The sequence below is a fragment of the Cuculus canorus genome, chromosome Z, assembly GCF_017976375.1.
Source record: "Cuculus canorus isolate bCucCan1 chromosome Z, bCucCan1.pri, whole genome shotgun sequence".
In the NCBI taxonomy this organism is placed as follows: Eukaryota; Metazoa; Chordata; class Aves; order Cuculiformes; family Cuculidae; genus Cuculus; species Cuculus canorus.
In genome coordinates this window covers 22,083,615-22,103,193 of record NC_071441.1, presented here as the reverse complement: position 1 = coordinate 22,103,193, position 19,579 = coordinate 22,083,615, and the positions used below count along the sequence as shown (strand labels likewise).

The 19,579-nt window shown below is 36.7% G+C and overlaps 1 protein-coding gene across 1 annotated transcript in view; it reads right to left on the bottom strand.

Moving 5' to 3' along the window:
• Window positions 1–8,419: 8,419 nt before the first annotated feature.
• The window catches only part of LURAP1L (leucine rich adaptor protein 1 like), a 29,562-nt gene continuing 18,402 nt past the window's right edge, over window positions 8,420–19,579 (bottom strand). Inside the window, exon 2 of the mRNA XM_054055425.1 lies at window positions 8,420–15,130. Coding sequence (XP_053911400.1) covers window positions 14,756–15,130 — 375 coding nt within the window. The 3' untranslated portion in view covers window positions 8,420–14,755. The remainder of the gene's footprint in view (window positions 15,131–19,579) is intronic.

Genomic DNA, 19,579 nt, shown 5'->3' with positions numbered 1-19,579 from the left:
ATCAGGATTTTCATATCTGAATGGTAAGCTGAATAATGGACCTCAAGAAGAAGTCTGTTGGAAGAACTTCCTTCTTATTTGTTTGGAAGATGGGGGTTTGGTCCCTTTTCTGAGGTTAGATTGGAAACTTGTAACAGTCCATCTACGAAAAGTCAAAATGAACTTTCTTGCTGTCTTCAAAATAATTCTTTCAGTTCAACCTTAACTGCTAACTGAATTAGGACCGAATTCATAAATAGCTTTAATGTGGCACAGCTGGCATTTCTCAGCAGTGACAACTATCAAACAAGGCAGGAAACAAAGATATTTACCATAGAACTCATTTAGGCTGTAAATAATTTCTGTGCAGTTCCATTTATCCAAGTCATATCCACAGCTTAACTGATCCTCATAAAGTCCAAGTCAATTTTGTATTTGATGGAGTTAAATCATGAATGAAGCTGTTCAGTCATGTGCACAGTTAATTGACTAATACGAAGTTAATGGGCATTCTGAATGTAGCTTTACCACTAGCGACTCAAGGCTAGTAAAATTAATATTGCTCAGAGCAAAGATCTTCAGTCTGGATATGAGTGATACGCAACTAACCAAAGTTAAATAAACAGACAAAGTCATAATGGTAGGCCTGCTAATGAACACAATTGAGCCAAAATCTTGAAGCTAATATGGGCCTGCTTTATAGAATTCAGGGACTTCACTATGTGGACCTCATTGCTGCACTTGTTACACAAGTTGAGGCACAGAGAATTTAAGACATTGATACATTTCTGCTAAGAAGTTGGCGATACTTTCTGCTAAGTAGGAATTATCACTGTGATGAGCATGTAGTTTCATGTTCCTGATCAGTGCTTTGGGAAGCTAGACAACCTCCTTGTGTACCTAAATGTGGATTTATTTGCTGAGTTTTAGACAACAGAGTTTGAAGATGTTGACCTTTATTTTAGGACAACTTATTCAAGTGAGAGGTAGACTCTTTGAAAGAGTCTAAAGAAAAGAAAAACAATATTGATCTATTTCGGTTGAGAAAGGAAGGCAATCAAGCATGTAAGAGATTCATATTGAATTGTATACTCTTTTAAAAGCACCAGCCTATGTACTTTCTGTAGGGGAAATATAAACCTGAACCTCACAAATAGAAATATTTCCAAAACGCAGTACAAAAATGTCAAGGACATTGCTATGCCAGATTTTTTTGAGAAGAGGGTATGATAGTTCTGTTTTCACTTTTTTGGGCAGGAAAATTATGTTTTATCTACCTACACCAATACCATGTATAATTTAGTCCAGCACTCCAGTGAGATGCTGGCCTAAAATATTTCTGCTTTCTGCCACAATGATCTGGAAGCTTTTCCTATGCAATCAGCATGCAATGCCCTGGAGCCATTCTACTTCATAGCATTTTAGACCTGAAGTGAATATAAATTGATGGCTTTGTCTTATTGTGATTAAAGATGTTCCAGCTCTTGTCAGACTGGATCAGGCCATTGTAAACATTCAGAAAATTCTGAAAGAATTTATGCCACCCATATTTTTTACCACAAAGGTATTATTATATTTTGACAAGAAAAACCATCTCCATCCTGCTTCTCCCTCTTAGTGAAAGCAGCAATCAGGTCAGATAATTCCAAGTTTTTTTTTCTATTATTGTGCTCCAGTGCCTAAACAGAACAAAGCTTCAAAAGCTCAAATACTCACATGTCCCTGTATGCTTATATCCTGGGGATGCAATCTGCTGTAATAATTCTTTTTTTCAACAGCCATTGATTCCTTATGCACTGGTCATTACTTATTTAATTCCACAGGCTATTATATAGGTTTCTGGTTCCTGCATACTATTTAGTATAATCCATTAAATGTGATCCGGCTAGCCATTTGTCTGAATGTCCTTGAGCTTCACACCAAATTAAATCTTGCATTTGCACAGAAAACAAAACAGATGCAAATTCTGGTGTGAATCACCTTTTTAATTAAAATTATAATTATATTAAAGAAATGAGGATTAAATAGCTGGAACTTTCCTTGCAAGATAGTTTTCCATTTAAAATGAGACAACCTATGAATAAGAGAAATGGATTTGATCTGTAAAACAAGAGGTTGGGTCTACTTTGTCTATTGTAAGGAGACCGGGAGCTCCAAGTCTACCAGCAACTTCTGAATTTACAGTAACTGGGTGTAGGTGAGTATGCTCTCGGATTAAGGTCTGATTTCCTCTACCAGGTCTGTGATTTTTAGACCTTACAACATACAGATGAGAGCAGAAGATAGTGTAATACACAGAAAACAACAAATTATACTGGTCACACTATTTGGGACTAAGCTTTAGTATACTGTGTGCCATATATTGTCCCACACAAGTCATTGTGTCGAAGTCCCCAGGACTATTTCAAAAAGTACGTCTGAGCAAGGGTGTAGCTGCTGACAGAAAGAGGGTTAGTCTTCAAGCATTTCTGAAGAATGTAGTTCACACTAAGACATTATCCTCATACACAGTCTACATTTTTTCTGCTTGTTGGGTCTGTGAGAAAGCATGACGATAAGTAGGATACATTTAATCTTTTCTTCTCCATTTAAGGTAAAAAAGGAATCTCCTTTTTTTATCCCAGAAGGCAAGTTCCTCTGCATTTCTCTTCCTTTGTATGTGATAGTCTCATGACTTCATAGGCTCCTTGGCTCTTTCTCCCATAGCTCCTTAGGAAAGAATAAAAAAGAAGAGGTTGTTTTGCTTGTTTTATGTAGACAGAAACAACAATGAAACTCCAGCAGTAAAAAAAGAAAATAAAAAACGAAAATAAAAATTAAGCTTTTACTTACAGTTTGACCTAAGTCACTACCAGCTGACAATTCAGGAAATGAAGATATTAGTAAAAGAGTAAAAATACAGATCAGTTAGAGAAATAGAAATAGATTTATCCTTCCTTCTTCTGCTCTAACTTTTCTGGATTTTAATTACACATGTAATGTCTTCATGCACAACACTGTAGTATGTTAGCATACATTTTATAGGAGTACATACTAGCAATGTGTAGGACTGCTTTTCCTTGAAAGAAGTGAGAAGTGCAGTCTCAGTTTGATAGAAACAACTTCCTTTTAAAGAAAAAGAAAGCCACTTATAGCTATTTTTTCATTCTAGAAAGCTCAACAACAAATTAGAAATTTTAAACATCTTAAGTAGGTGCGATGATATAAAGTAGTAACAATTTAGCTATGGCTGGATTATTAGCTTTTCCCCCTACTCCTGGCCCGATGCATATTTTCCAGCATTGCTACATGATGATCTCTGTGAAGATTAAGAAGGAAATAACTGAAAGCTGAACTATCTTCCAGTAATGTGACAGTACAGAGACATTTCTGAAGCAGTGAAAACAACAAACTGCAGATACCAAGTAAAGACAGTTTGGCAAAGTTTCATTTGGAAAGATTCAGTGTCTGCACAGTTGGAGCTGTGCAGGCTGAAAGAATAACCAGAAAGATTTAGTTCCTGATATAGCCAGGCATTTAAGGACATGAATAGTCCCATTGAAGTCAATGAGATTAGTCAGTTACTTCAAGTTAACCACATACTTAAGTATGTGCAGCCTACGCTTGCAGAATCATAGTAGGGTTGCCAGAGACTGTCTACGAATCAGCTTTGTAATATTTATTTGGAAATTCTGTCAGCTTTCCCACGAAAAGGTATGTTTCTCCACTCCATTGAACTGCCAGGATAGCTAGGGGCAAGTAGGTGAAGCAGATAAAATAGTCCATTGCCTTGATCTCTAAGGAAATTGTGTAGGGCATAGAGTAACCTCTTTCCACTTCGCCTTCTGTGTTGAGGGAGTCAATTTTTTTCTTGACTTGATTTTCTCATATTTGAACCTCAGAGTGAGCCCAGGACTGTAGCAAATCCTTCTCCTAGGAAGCACTTGTAAAATGAAATTAAAGAACAAGTGGTGATTGATTTGCAACATTTGCAAAAAGTTATTCATCATGGCTGTTTTTCAGAAAGGCCAAAATATCCAAAAAGCATTATTCCAGAAGTTTGAAAGGAAGTCTCCTACCACTATCAATGATCAGCAATCTCAGCTGAAAATAAATTGAAGCTGAAAGGGAAGATGGTACTATTATTCTTATTTAACTTCAAATAGAGCAACAAAAGTGAGAAATCAATGTCCATGCCTTAACATTATGAAAATAAGATGTTACAAAAACATAGATGAGTCATTCATTTAAAAACATTTTAAACACCAAAAGGACAATGAGCCTGTAGACAGAACAAAAACTTGTCTGATTTCAAAACTGAGGCTAACTGTCCAAGAAACAGCTATAACCTGCTCATCTGGGAGAAAAAATGTATTCTACACATAAAGGATGGAATACTTAGAAAACATGAAGATTTCCACAATACATTACCTCTTTCCCTTAGAAAATGAGAGTCATAAGCTGTGATAAGAAATAAGATACCTACAGCAGAGAACAGTATTTTGTCAGTAGGAAAAGGTAGTCCTCAGTCCTTAGTAAAGTTATGTGACTTCAGGTACTCTGGACTTTATTCCAAACCATACTTTGAACTTCTCTCATTATCAGGGTAAAGTGACAAACCTTTGTACCTTATTACTGCATACCAAAACAGTAGATAATTCTTTTTCTTCCTGTTGTTTTGGGGGTTTTTGTTTTTTTTAAATTAAATACTTCATGGCAAAAAAATAGTCTTTCTCACCTTCTATTGTGATGTTTTCACACAATAAAGCCCTATTGGGTGCCTACAAGCTGCTGAAACATCAAAAGAATAGAGACTGTTGCTGAGTTAAGTAATTAGCAAACGTATAAAATTTGCCCCCTCACCACTGTTTTTCTTTTTTTGCTAATAAAGCTCTATTTAGAGTACTGGTTAACACAAATGAGCAACTGCCAAAGCCTGTAGCGCAGTTCTGAGAAGTGAGGGTGGGTCGAGCAGTGACCAGTTCTCTCTCTGCAAGTCTCTCTTCTCCGAGTGTTAAAAGGTACAGGTTAGGGTTTCTTCCAGGCTCTTCCCAAGGTGAAAAAGTGAAAAGGTTTAGGACATGAGGCAAAGGCAAGTAAGCTCCAGCATTTTAAGGAGTTAAATATGTGTAGAAACAGCCAGCAAAAAGTAATGATGGCTTGTGGTTGCCCTATAAGTGTACATAGCCATGAGACCTGCAACAATGGAAACACGATAGGCTGGACAAATTACATGCAGTTCTTTTGCTGGTTCCTGTCTTTCATGACTGATCACGCTTTGTGTTCTTGGTTCTCAACCACTGTCCAGAACCGATGCCAAATTGGGATCTTTTGTCATTGGCTGTGTTATAATCCTTTTCCTTCTATGTCCAACTCCTAATCTTTCTCGTTAAACAGTTCTCTTCAATATCATACGCATGCCAACAGTCTCTGAAGTTTTGTATCAAATAATCTGTCACTGATGAAAACTTGTGTTCCTCTTCCAGGCCTGGTTGTGAAAAAACAAAGCAAAGTAAGCCTTTAGTTTATATCTGAGAATATGGCTTCTGTCCAACAGCATGTCAAGTTTGTCAAAAGTGTCTTACTGAAGCCCTTTATTATCAAACACTGCTGAAATAATTTGCCTGAAGGGGAAACAGAGCATTAATAAATTGAATGAATTGCACATTGTTCATGACAGACTGTAATGGCACAGTCTTCTGTGTACTGTACTTTCCAGATACCGCCCCAGGATCTATCTGATTAATATTCATCTGTATAAAAGCATAAGAATCCACTTGGGATTGGTAGCACAAATCAGGCATTCCTAGGCCCACTGAATCATATGCCACTTAGTCTTAAACCACAGCAATATATGATGTTTACATTGTCAGTGGCTCATCAGCCTGATAACATGGCAAAACTGGCAATTCAGGCTTTAAATATCCCTGTCATAACATCAAGATTAACATAGATATGTGGAGTAAACTAAACTTGTATTTTTTATTGCCCTAATTGCCGTAGCAAAGGATCTGAGGACATGTAAGGACATGAGACCGGGCTTTGTAAGTCTTATGAAATTTTTTAACTGGTTTAGAAAAAAAATGTAGTGGATTTTTCCATCTTTCCAAATGATTCTTACATCTTTATGAACTAAAAGAGCTTAACAGTCTTGCTAGAATTTTGTTGGCCCAAATTACAAAGGGAAGGGGGAAAAAGTTCTATAATTTATTGTATAATGGACTTAAATGTATTGTCGAAAAGAAAGCTACAACAATTAAAGAATTCACCTTGTAAAGAACAATAAGGAAATCTCAGTACAGGGACTTGCTCAGTAAATGTACTTCAAGCTGATTTTCTACTGAGGAAATCAAATATGTATTATAAAATTTCATGATTTTTTAAAGGTCTGGAGATGTCAGCATTTTAACAGTGTCCAACACCAGTTGTTACAGATTGGGATTATTCAGTGAATGCTTTTCTAAACCGAAACTTTCTGGGGAGTTCCTCTTACTGGCTCTGATAGCCAAGCACTTGAAAATACAGACAGAAAAAGGGAATTTATCAAAGCAATAGACTGGTAGCAATATAAGCTTTTTACCATAGCATTCAGTAAGAGAAAAAAAAACCAACCAGCCACCAACACACCTCAAAACGTGCAGCCATCAAACCTTCGTCCAATTTTGACACAAATGCCGAATCAAATTCCGCTTTTTGTAAGGCTTACTTCTGGAAATTCGTTCAGATTTTAGTTGGCTTCCAGGACCATTGTTAATGAATGCTTCAGTAGGATCAGAGGCCTACTTTGTTTATTCAAATTTTTCTCTCCTTATTCACTCCCTCGTCTGTGTGTTTCAGTTCAACAAGAAAGTATACGCCCTGGAGAATACATCTCCCTTCAGCAAATCCAAAAGTATATTTTGAATCTGAATTCATGTCAGAGGAAAATCTACAATGATGGTATTTTCCTCAGAGTTTAGGTGGTATCTTTCTCTTTTATTTATGCTTCCACATAGAGGAACATCAATACATCATAGGTTTCCTATTGCAATCTGAAACTCACCCTTAAGACTTTTTTGTTGCCAGTGTAATTTAAGCTTCAATATGAAAAGTGAAATGTTAAAACTGAAATCCCTAGACTTACATTAGTTTTTAAAAAAATATAATTATTATCCAAAAGATAATCTTGACTTTCTCAATTCTACTTTTGCTGATGATGGTGTTCTAAAGAAGCCATCTGTTGTATGTGAAGTATAAAACAAATTGGTATCTTCCCATATAGCACTATGACTCATTCTGGAAATCTCTGTGCTGGTATCAGCATATTGAATACCAGAAAGTGACCCAGCAATGACTTTGGGTAGCTTCATGAACTGAAACAAATATTTACATTTCTTCAGGCAGTGGGGAGGTGGGGTGTCACAATGAAAGCCATATTTGTCCTAAGGATTATGTCACTGTTCCAAACACAGCCTATCTGTGCAAAAAGTGAGGAGCATTTCAATCACCCTTCCCCTCCCCCATCATCAAAATATTTTTAAGATTACTTGACTGTGCAAACTGTGTGATATCCAGTTATCAGGTAACAAAAAGCACTGTATTCCTGAGGGAAAGAGACAGTCTTGTGAGCAATCAGAATTCCTAGAGTTGAAGAAAAAGTGACTGGATTATCCCTAATTTAGTCATTTGTTATATCAATTGTGCAGTTAATAACTTTGCCTAAAAGAAGTTGATTGCAAAATATATAAATATTGGGAAAGTCCTCTCATGTTCACAGGCAAAATCTGCCTTTTAGAAAAAACAGTATCAGCTAAGAGTAAGATATGGCTCTTAAAAAGTGGATTGGGGAAAAATAAGTACCAAATACTGTGGAGTTTTTTATAATCATGTACTGCTTTAGACAATTGTAGCACTTTGTTTTCAAACATTTAAGCAGTCTACTGGAAATCAATGTGTGGCAATCTGAGGAGGCATCCAGATTTGTTTTCTACATGTAAAACATTTAGGCTGCCTCCTACGAGCTTCAGGTCTGCCTTTAACATACTGAGATCTGCTATCATTTGGAAGCACACAGCACCGGGTGCTTTGATTGTGTCACTCTCTTATTGTGTCACTCACTTCTTTCGCTTCCTAGAAAACAGTTGGGTTTGGTTCTTTGGGGTTTGGGATTGGTTTCTTCTCCTCTCCCTGGCTAAAAGGCAGCACAATCACTTCATTACAAGTACCAATTCATGCTGTATTGCTTAGTCCTGATTTGCCTGATACGATATATGTTATTGTTTAGGCACTCATTCAGTAAGATGTGAACATTTTTGACAGCAAAACTTGAACAATGAATTAACCAAGTAATTTTCTACAAATACTCTCACATATAGCATTTATTGTTATCTTTCTGTAGTGCTGGTTCTTGGAATTTGTTTTGCAATGCAAACAGAAAAGATCTTGAGAGTAAAACATGAGGATTTTTTTTTCCCCTTTTCCTTAAAATGAAATTATTAGCAGTAGTTATGTTGCCCAACAATAAATACTTATTTTACAATTAAAATTCATAAAGCTTAAAACGTATTTTTAACTCAGTATTTTAGTACATTCTTTTAAATAAGGGACTTCAACTGTTCACTCTTACAACTTTTATGAATTGTGACGAAAACTCACACAATGTCATCCGAAAAAAAGTAAACCGCTTTTGATTTTCAAGTGGTATAACAAACATTGAAAAGAAATATTCTCCAACAGTGTTAAAAAAATCCACAGACTACTCTACAAGATACACCTAACACAAGTCATTATTAATTTTATTATGTGTTTTGTCCTTTTGGTTCATAATTCATGGAAGAAAATTTAGACTGTTCTAACAATAACATTTTCATTCACAAACTAAAACCAGTATCTTTTCTAAATTAAAAAGGCTTCTGTGGTTTCACAGGTTTCCAGAATACGATCAATTCAGTGATCATATGAAATGGTTTTAATGTATTATAATATTTTAGCATTTAGCTATAAAATTTTGGACCCAGAAATGCTGACCAATTTGTATGAAGTATGAATGTGCTCTACGTTCCACAGGTAAAAGCATGATTTCAGACCTTTGGGCTCAAACCACTGCTTTCTTTCCATGTGGACGTCAGACAGAAATGGGGGCGGGGGGCAGATATGCTTGGGAATACCAACATTGTTTCTGCAGCAATTTTGGGGGAAAAGTAATAAAAAAGACAAATTGTGCTACCAATAATTATTCTCAGACATTTGTATAATGTGGTCCCCTAACAATGACTAAAAGCTCTATCTTTTCAAACATGTTTCTTTCCGGACTAGACCAACAAAACCAAACAAGACTATAGAGAAATGTCAGTCCTGAAGATCAGACACGTTTATCCAAAAAGCCTGAAGATTGTTTATCTTATTAGTGCTATGCCGTAGCATAGAAAATTCCAAGAGGGGTTGGGGGAGGAGGGAGAAGGAGGGGAAAGAAATTGTTTTAGTTTCACTCTAGATATACATACTATGGAAATTTAATCTCTGACCAATGCAAAGGTTAAGTGCAGGCAGCATTAATCTCTTTTTAATTTATGTAAGGAAAAATCTTCTGTTTGTTTCAGGGCAGGATGCTCTTTTACTGTTTCTACAGTAAATTTATAGCTATTGTGAGGAATACAAACTTGCTGTAACAGAGTACATTTAAAATGAAGCAAAGCCTCCTTGGGTGTAAAGTGACGAATCCTTTCTACTGATCTCACATTTATTGGCTATATGTTAGTTCTTTATATCAAATACACATCTTTTAGGCTTGGTTCAGAAGAAATGTTGGCAACATGAAAAACACTAGCAGAGGCTTTTAAGACAGCTCACTAAGTGCTTAAGATTACTAAACAAACCCCTCACAGTTTGTAAGTGTATTATATGGAATTACATAAGATGCAACTATGTGGTAAAACCAGACTTTATTTCAGACTGCACGTCACACACCTCGACTAACCAGTTCTCTTTTTCAAAGCAAAATGTGGAGAAAGATTTTTGAAATTTCAAACTAACAAACATTTTGACATTTCTTCCAGCAGAGCTCATTTGAACAAGATACATGAGATTCTTGCCTTCTTTTTACTATCCTGTCTCAATTCATAGCATAATGGTAGTGTACTTTCCGAAGGCAGAGACGCTCTTCTACCTTCACTATCCTAGTACAATGTTTCTGGCCTACTGGTGGATTCAAGAGCTCTCCTCATTTGTTCTTCATCCTCTCACAGCATTTGTGTAAACACAAATAGTCATGCAACGTTGAGATCAATACTAGACCAGGCAGCTGGCAGAGAAATTTCAAAGGATTTTAATTTCTCTTTCAAAAGTGCAAGAAACTTTCACAGCTAGACTGTCGTGGCAGAATCTTTCAAGTACCATGCTTTTCAGATGGAAAAATTTGAGCTCATCCTCCTCTCCTTCAATAGTTTTTTAACCAGAGCACATCCATCTACTAGCTGGCTCCTGTTATTAGCAGGAAATAGTTATCTTAAAACAAAAAGCATACAGAATCTTTTCAGACCATCACTTTTTATCCCTGAATAGCGCAGCCTAAATAGTGGAGCTTAAATAGTGGACAGTCTCTTAAGTAGTATGGAAATAACAATGGACTGGATGTTATTAATTGTCTGGGATTTCACAAATTATCGCGAAATTGTTATCATGCCTGGAAGCAAGCTAAGAGACAGAAGAGTCAAGATAATAGAAAATGACAGAGCAGAAATGAATAATAGTTGCCATCTTACCACTTTTTTTTTTTTTTTAAAAAAAAACAAAAGCTTTTGCTTTTATACATTTGTAACAGATATGGACTTGTAAAGTGCTTTCAGATAATCTGCCCTACACTACTGAACATTGTTTTTTTAGTTCTGCAAATAAGACAAAATTATACAAGAAAATCCAAGGCAAAAAAAGAATCCAGGACTGTAAAATGCTAGAAGATGGCAATAAAATCCCTTTTTAGTGGACAAAGATTTTCCAAGACCAAGGTTAACCAAGTCAAGAGAAAATTGGAAGAACTCCACAAACAGTTTAAAATAAAAATTAATTACCCAAAGGGAATATTTTTTTTATGGAGCACTGAGAATTTTTCATTCCCTAAATAGTGAAGTTGTACTTCACTTGTAAGTTATAGGATTAATTTTAGGACACAATAACATTTCATGGTCTGCTTTAAGTGGGAAGTCAGAGTAAATTATCTATTGGCTATGAACTCCTATCAATGCAATTAAGAAACCTAAGTCAAATCTAAAGCCATGAAGTTTTCAGGCTTCAAAAATAAAAAATAAATGTGTTTACATTCCTTGATATGAGATGCGCAACACCTGGAAATTCTTGTTTCCTTCTAACAGTCCTCTGGCATCTCTATTTTGTCATTTGTACTCTTTCTCCCCTTCCAGACAAAAGACATACAGAAATAAAAGCTTCTAATCATGTACAGGTTTTACTTCACCAGTTCTGGTAGTTGGCTTTTTTTCTGCCAACTTTGATTCCCATTTAAAAGACCTTTTAAAATCATAATATGATAAATCTATCGCTGATGTAATTACTTTTGATCCAGTATTACAACTGTGAGTGGGTGGGTGACAGCTACAGACTGTTTTTAACTTGAAGTTATTTCAGCATAACTTTAGGTGATATTTGAGAAGGTATGTTAAGAATATTTTTGAATTTCCTTTATAGTAGAAAAAAAATGATGTGTGTCTTGGCCTACTGCCCAAAATTTCACTTGGAGAAGAAAACCCTTTATATATTGCACATTCATTACATTCAGAGGGATTATATATCATATTATATCATATTATATATTACATATCCTGATGTTTAACTTCCATGCCGGGCAGTAAAGCTAGAAAAACTTCCAGGAGAGACACAGTTTTACATCAGGGAGTTAGTATTCCCTAGGTTCAAATAATTTAAAGTAGAGTAATAAAACCTATTTTGAACTAGCAGTTGATGTTCTATTTAATGGTACACAAAGAAATATTTTTTTCCTAAGATTTTTTTCTTCAAACTATGTCCTGCAGTCATAAGCTGAGGAAGTAATCAAAAATCCTAAAGACATTAGGTCAGCATTGCATTGCCATTTGTGGGTATGGCCTTTCTTTTTATTCAAGCTATCTAAAAGGCCCTGGTTGATTTCAGTAGTTGAACTGAGAAGCCTCATTCTTGGTAATCACCTATTTCTTCACCCATAATCTATTTGAATAAATCATGATGTCCAAAGCAAAATATGCGTATCTTGTTTTTTAATTTTGAGGCACAGAGACATCTACTGTGTTAGGAAGTAATGGAGCTTACTACAAGGAATAAACTGCCACTTTCAAGTTGAGTTTTCACCTCTTCTTCTCATTTGATGTTGAAGAAGTCTGGATGAGACACGTCCATGGAAACATGGCTTAGAAGAGCAGAACCTTGTTGGACTCATCTCAAATGATGAGTCTCATTTTGAGATAAATCCTGATTTATCTCAAAATGAAACAAATCAACATACATCAAATGCTGCATACTACTTTATTCCATCAGAATGAATAAATGATAATTTAAATACAGAGCCTGTATTATATTAGCCAAGCATAAGTCCAGTGAGAGACTTTTATGGTTTACTGGTAGCAGGACTATAGACATGGCAAGACAGGTCACTTGTAAGTATCAATATCTCTTTCACTTCTGTAAGCTGGAAATACACATTCCCCAGGGCTCAGTGCTGGGTCCAGTCCTGTTCAATATCTTTATGAATGATCTGCATGAACGGACCAAATGTACCCTTACTAAGTTTGTGGATGACACTAAGCTGGAAGGAAGCATCAATCTTCTTAAAGCCAGAAGGGCTCTGCAAATGGATCTGGACAGGCTGGACCGATAGGCTGAGGCCAACTGAAGGAGGTTGAAGGCCAAGTGTAGAGCCCTGCACTTGGGACACAACACCATGCAGTGCTACAGGCGTGGGGAAGAGTGGCTAGAAAACTGCCTAGTGGAAAGTTACCTGGAGGTGGTGGTTGACAGGCTGCTGAATGTGAGTCAGCAGTGTGCCAAGGTGGCCAAGAAGGCCAATGGCATCTTGGCTTGTATCAGGAACAGTGTGGCCAGCAGGACCAGGGAAGTGATTCTGCCCCTGTATTCGGTAAGTCTTATGAGGAGTGGCTGAGCCTAGAGGCAGCTTAGCATTTACCACTGTCTACAACTACATAAAAGGAGGTTGTAGAGAAGCGGGTGTTGGTGTCTTTGTCCAAGTGATAGGATGAGAGGGAATGGCCTCAAACTGTGCCAGGGGAGATTCAGGTTGGACATTAGGAAAAATTTCTTCACCAAAAGGATTATCGGGCACTGGAACAGGCTGCCCAGGGAGGTGGTTGAGTCACCACGCCGAAGATATTTAAAAGATGGGTAGATTAAGTGTTCAGGAATATGATTTAGTAGTGGACAGGTACAGTTGGGCTTGGTGATCTCAAAGATCTTTTCCAACTTAGTGATTCTATGAGTTTATGATTAAGGTGTTCAAGTCTCCAGTTCAATTTCTTTTCTGTTCTTTACTGTAGAAGGATAAAATGTTGTTTCTTTACAATTCCAAAGCAATTAAAAGAAGAATTTGTCTCCTAAACTAGTCCACAAAAGCATGGGCAAGTAGAATCTCAATGCCAGAGACTTTCCGCACAGCACTGCGTTTCTGTTTTTCTTCTCAGATGTTACCAATATAAATGACGAGCCATAGCCCTCAACTGTACCAGTAGGCACAAAAAGGTTAAAGCAAACTTTTATTGATAAAACAAGAAGGAAAAAGACAGCAGGGCAACACTTTCTCTTAGTAATACTCTTTAGTAAAAACAAGGTACACTTGTAAAGAATGAAGGTGCACAAACAAAATCAAAACAGGACATGCCTTCTAGTGCATTGCCTCCAGCAAAATGTTTCACCAATGCCCTCTAAATCCCACAAAATTTCAAGGTAAAAATTTTCAAGACTTTAAATTACATCTTTTAAATAATTCTGTGAGGAAATTTTGGCTCAGTATCCAAACTATTAGAACTGGATACTTTTAATGTGGGATGCTTCTTTCACTTTTATATAGACTGTGCCTATAAAATAGCAGGTTCAATGAAAATGAAAGGTATGAAGCATAAAAATGGGATATACTCTTACGCAGAGCTTCTAATACTGGAATGCATCACTGAAAGACACAAAAGAAGCCCAGAATCTGAAATCATAATTAGACAACGATGAGAACATGAGAACATTCAAGAAGAAAGCCCACACAGAAAAGTTCATGATACTTTATATTCGAAGTGAAGACAGCTTAATGAAATCTAATATAATTACTTTCAAAAAGAAAATTGTTCTGTAGAGGTATTTTCAAGCTTCAGATTTAAGGCTCAATAAGAACAGTGTCTTTGGAAAGGTCCAACCTGGTACTCAAGAAAATTTACCACAACATATATTTATCAGACGATATTTTATTGCCAACAAATACAAAATTGTTGCTGTCATTCCCTGAAGTCTCATTTTTAAGATAAAGCTTTTCCTTTACCACTTCTGAGGACCTGTAAATACAGCATTTTAAAATATTAAAACAAAAAAAAGAAAAATTGGAACAATAAATTAAGAAAAAGAAAAGTGAGGAACAGGAAAGCCCAACACACCAAGGAAAAAACATATTAGAAGTAACAAAAAGTTATGAAGTGGAATCAAAAGTATCATATTATGCTTTCCTTCCTAGAGGAGTCTGGGGATTTTACATGTGAAATAAAGTGACAGAAAAGAAAAAGGATAAGTATATGCATTTATGTCCCACTGGAACTTGTTTTTATTAACCAAAACAGTAGTACTCATCAGAATCAAGTTCGGGATGCTTATGCAGAGGCTGTAAGTCCTCCGTATTAGAAGAATCACTGAACTGGTCCATATCTGAAGGGGTCTGGTGACCAGGGACATCATCCACTAAGGTGTCCAAATAACTCCCCACTGATATTCCATCCAGTCCATCACTACAGTCTTGTAAACTGTTACAGCTGCCATGAAGGGATGTCTCCTGACTTTCCAGCAGGCTGCACAGGCTGCCACTCAAACTGCTACCTCTGCTGGCAACGGCCTTCTCTTCTATCATCCATTTGATTGATTCAATACTTTCATTGATGATAAGTAGCTGGCGCATAAGCTTCACATCAGTGGCTCTGAGATTAACCTACAAGGCAAAAGTGGTTAAAAAAAATTACTCATTTTCTCCAGGACCCAACTCCAATAGCAGGCTAGAGGCAAAGAATGAGCTAAAAAGTCCCACACTGAAAGGTCCACCCTTCACATCTAGGACTAATTTATTTTAGAAATCAGCAAAAAAACCACCAACAACAGTGTGTTACTATACTAATACTTTCAATGAAATTCAAGTGGGAATCCGATCAGGTTACATAAGCAGTCCACTAACGGGAATGCTAGTCAATGACAAGGCATGTCTTCGTGCTAGTACGATGCTATTTAGATGAGAAACATAGCTGCTATGACAACTCTTGCGTACATCTTTTTATTATTCAGAAAAGCAAGACACAAACTCATTTCTATTTACAATTACTCCAAGCTACTCAGCAAATCCAGGCAGCTAGGCATTCACTCTAGATTATCCTTATTATTGTCACTTGGGTAATCTAAAATCTTCCGATGTGGAAGGCTTGTGGAATTTTAACTTTTATTCAACACTACACTTCAGTTTATGTTGCAAGTTGCTGTACAAGTATCCGAGGGTTGAAATATTGTACTGTAACTGTGTATTTCAAATTATTTAAACCCATACTAGATGAAGTTCACAGTCAACCCCTTACTACAGATTAACATAAAAGCAACAATTTGAAAAAATATCTAAAAAAAGCCCAAAACACATTAAGCACAAAGTCCTACTTTCCATTTTAGTTCTGGTGGTGGACACATACACACAAGTGTTAATGGTAAAGCACAGTGGAATATTACAGTGCTACATTTCACAGACATATTTAAGTTAACTAACTTCATTCTCTCTTTAACAAACTTTATAAGCTACTGTTTTATCCATATTTCCACAATGAATGACACATAAGGTCTAAGGGTTTTATTGGCTGCTGTGTTCTTTTCATTTGAAACATCACAAGTGTTAGCAAAAATAAATAAATAAAAAAATCTGTTTGACTTCCTATTCATCACATGAAACAAGCAAAAACACTGAGAGGTAGTCTGACAAACTGAAGATGATTCTAGGTTGACCATAGTATCAAATTTGGGGAGCCAGAAACTACTTCCACGCATACACTGAGAAAGCAACTCTAGTTTGTGACCTAATCAACTCTCCAGACCTTTCCAGCAGCTCCTTGGCACCACTAAATGTTTGACATCACAACAGACACTTCAAGTTTAGTCAGCTCCAGAATAAGATCTCTGCCTAGATAAACTTTTCCCATACTGCCAACATAGGGCACGCATGCTTAAAACCACCAGAAAAAAAGACACCAGTAATTTCAGCTTAACACATAAGGATACCTTATCTAGCATGTAATTTGTGTCATATTTTATCACCTATCTTACATCCTTTTATTGTAATAACTAAGTATACTACATGCAGGTATATCACTGCTTTGAATGCATGCATCTGGAAAATACTTTTCCTGGTATATAATCTGAGTGTGGTACTCTACAAAAATGTGTGTGCCATAATGTCTGATATATACATATATAATACATGCTGTTCTTCCATAGGGCACTAACATCTTAACTTTCAAATTATTAATTCAGAAAAGACAATAAAGTATACAGAAAAACTGAACGTCTTCACTCAATTCAGAAATAAGAAAACAATGAAGATCTGTTACAGCAGACAACAGACATTCTATGCTATTCACCAAGTCCACAATTATTACACAGAAATATAGCACCTGTATTTTCATCCATAATGAACCAGAATGGAATCAGTATTCTCAGGACGCAAAGACTGTATCTTGTTTTACCAAAAGTACAATTGGACACAGTTCTTTCTGTACTGAAGTGTCATCTTCTCAATATCCTAAACGACACTGATCTGGTACAGTTGTTCAAAAAGATACTGTAATGTATTTTTATAAGATCCTGCAGAAGATTGTACTGGCTCTGGCTGGCATGCTTTATAGCAGCCAATACGGTGCTGTGTTCTATAACCGTGATTAAAAAAGTGTTGATAACATACCACTGTTCCAGCTGTTCCTGAACAATGATTCCACACCATCAAAACCTTTTTACAAGGCTTTGTGAAAGCATTCTTAAGCGAATAGGTTAGGAAAGATGTTTGGAGAGGATAGGGCTGGGACAGCTAAGAAGTGACCAAAGGGATATTCACTTCCAAATAATGTTGGCTTTATGAATAAAACACGCGGGTTTGGTCTTCCCAATGCAGTCACTGCTTGGAGACTGGCTGGGCATGGTTCTACTGGTAGGAGATAGTGAGTGACTGACTTTGCATGACTTGTTTTTTTTCTTTCTTTTCTTCCCTTACTAAACCCATGAATTTTTCTCACTTTTATTCTTCCAATTCTCCTCCCCATCCCACTGGATGGAGGACATTGAAGTGAGTAAGCAGCTTGTTGATGTTTAGTTACTGTCCAGGATCAACCCAACACAAGCATATTTCAAACTTTGCTAGCAACATACTGTCTATGTAACTCTCATATGTATTCCCAATCTTCTTTCCCAGTCCACAGAATGACTTATCCTCAAACCAATACGACAGGATTTAACATACTGTGCAAAACAGCTTTACCATTCACAGTTTTAGCAACACTGGCCATTTATAATTGCTTCAGATGTGAGGTTCCGGAAACTGACCATTTCGCAGCCCTCCTACTCAAGCCAGTTCCTCCACTCCTACACATGTATCACTACAAACCATTTTCTCAGCAACTAGGCTGTCATGAAAGCAGCAAATTACCTGAATTCTCAAGTGCAACTACAGACTTCAGCAACTTGCTGAATATAAGCGAGCTTGGAGACAGCAAATTTCCCAAAAGGCTGATTAAGGATTTGTTTAACAGAGACAGCACCAATACGCCTCTAATGAAACAGTCCCTTTTAGATAAAGTAGATATCTCATATATTTCAGGGTCAGTGCACAGGAAATCATTGTTTTTCTCTACACACATGTCCACAGCTTCAGCATTTCTGTGGAACAGCCTTACTGGGAGTAATTCTTCGCATTCCTGCACACCCGAGTCTTCCTCTTACAAGCCACTATTTCATTCCAAGTCTCCCATATCAAGAGTGTGTGTTTCCTAAAGCAAACATTAAAAAATAGTCCACTAAGTGTCATCTTTAACATGGTTTACTTCATCATCTGCTTGATAACACAAAACCACTCACTTTATATAGCTGCAACCCAGGTAACTGTTGGAGTAAGGAAATAAGTTACAAGACGGCTAAACAAAAATGACTAGGCACAATAAAATGTCATCATGTTTGATAGCTCCATTTGTTATACACAGTAATGGGTGCATTTCAGAAATAATCTAAGAAGAGCATATCACATCTAACAGGTATTTCAGAACAGTTTCTACAGCTGCTTTTAGAGTTAAAGGTATCACCACAGCATCACCACAGGGAAATTGTGTCTAAGCATGTGTCTTTGCTTGTGGATCAAAGTCGCACTTGCACTCAGATCATGGGTAGAATGGACTTATATTTTCCTGCTGCGTGTCCTACAGACATAGCTTCCAGTCAGCTCCAAACATAGTGGGTCCCTTTCTCCTCCTAAAACGACAATGCCAAAAATTCTGTTCCTTTAGTATCATTTTAATGTATCAAATCTGTCTACAGCTCCTTTTTGCAGATTACTTTCTTTTAGATTCCTGGGAACACATGCTGCTGTTAGTTCCTTTAACTACAGGAAGTCTGCAGCGATATTAATGGTGAGTATAAAATGTGGTCTGAGGAAAAGATACTCCTAAATTTATTTAGAAGATAATAGTTTTATTTTTCCCTCAACACCTTTACGTTGTGTGCCATAAAGAGACCGCTAGTAAAGGGAAAGGAAATAAGTGAGCCTGAACAACATGGTCTTTCTTTTAAGATAAATCTTTTAGCTAGAGTACCATGAAATAAGTCACTACAAGACAAAATGTTAACCTTACAGGCTAGTGGATTCAGAAGCTATTTAAGTCACTCAGTTCAGAAGCTCTGCTCTACATAAATTCTTAAGCACAACTCAAATATCAACCCAGGGCTGGCTACTTGGAATCTGTGTTTCTAAAGCAGTATAATTTTGGACAGATATTCCACAATAAATGGAAGTTGAATGTCAACAGTAGCAAAATATAGTACTACACTGAAAGCCCCTCAGAAGTTGCAGAACAGTCTTGCAGAAGAGAAATAGCACATGAAGAGGCTACATGAAATGGGTACTGGAGCCATTCCAACTGTTGTTAAGCACTGCCATACCCATCTCCATCACACCTCTATACAAACAGAATTTCAAACCACTAGAATCTTTCCATGCCAAACAGGTGTGTGTGTACACCACAGTTTAGCATTATTCGTGCTACTGCTGTTTTTGTTTTCTTAGGGTGTGCCAGGGACAGCTTTCCACTTTCGAATTCAGTTTCTTCTGCTTCCCCATGTCAGACAAGATAAACACCTTTATGGTAATCCA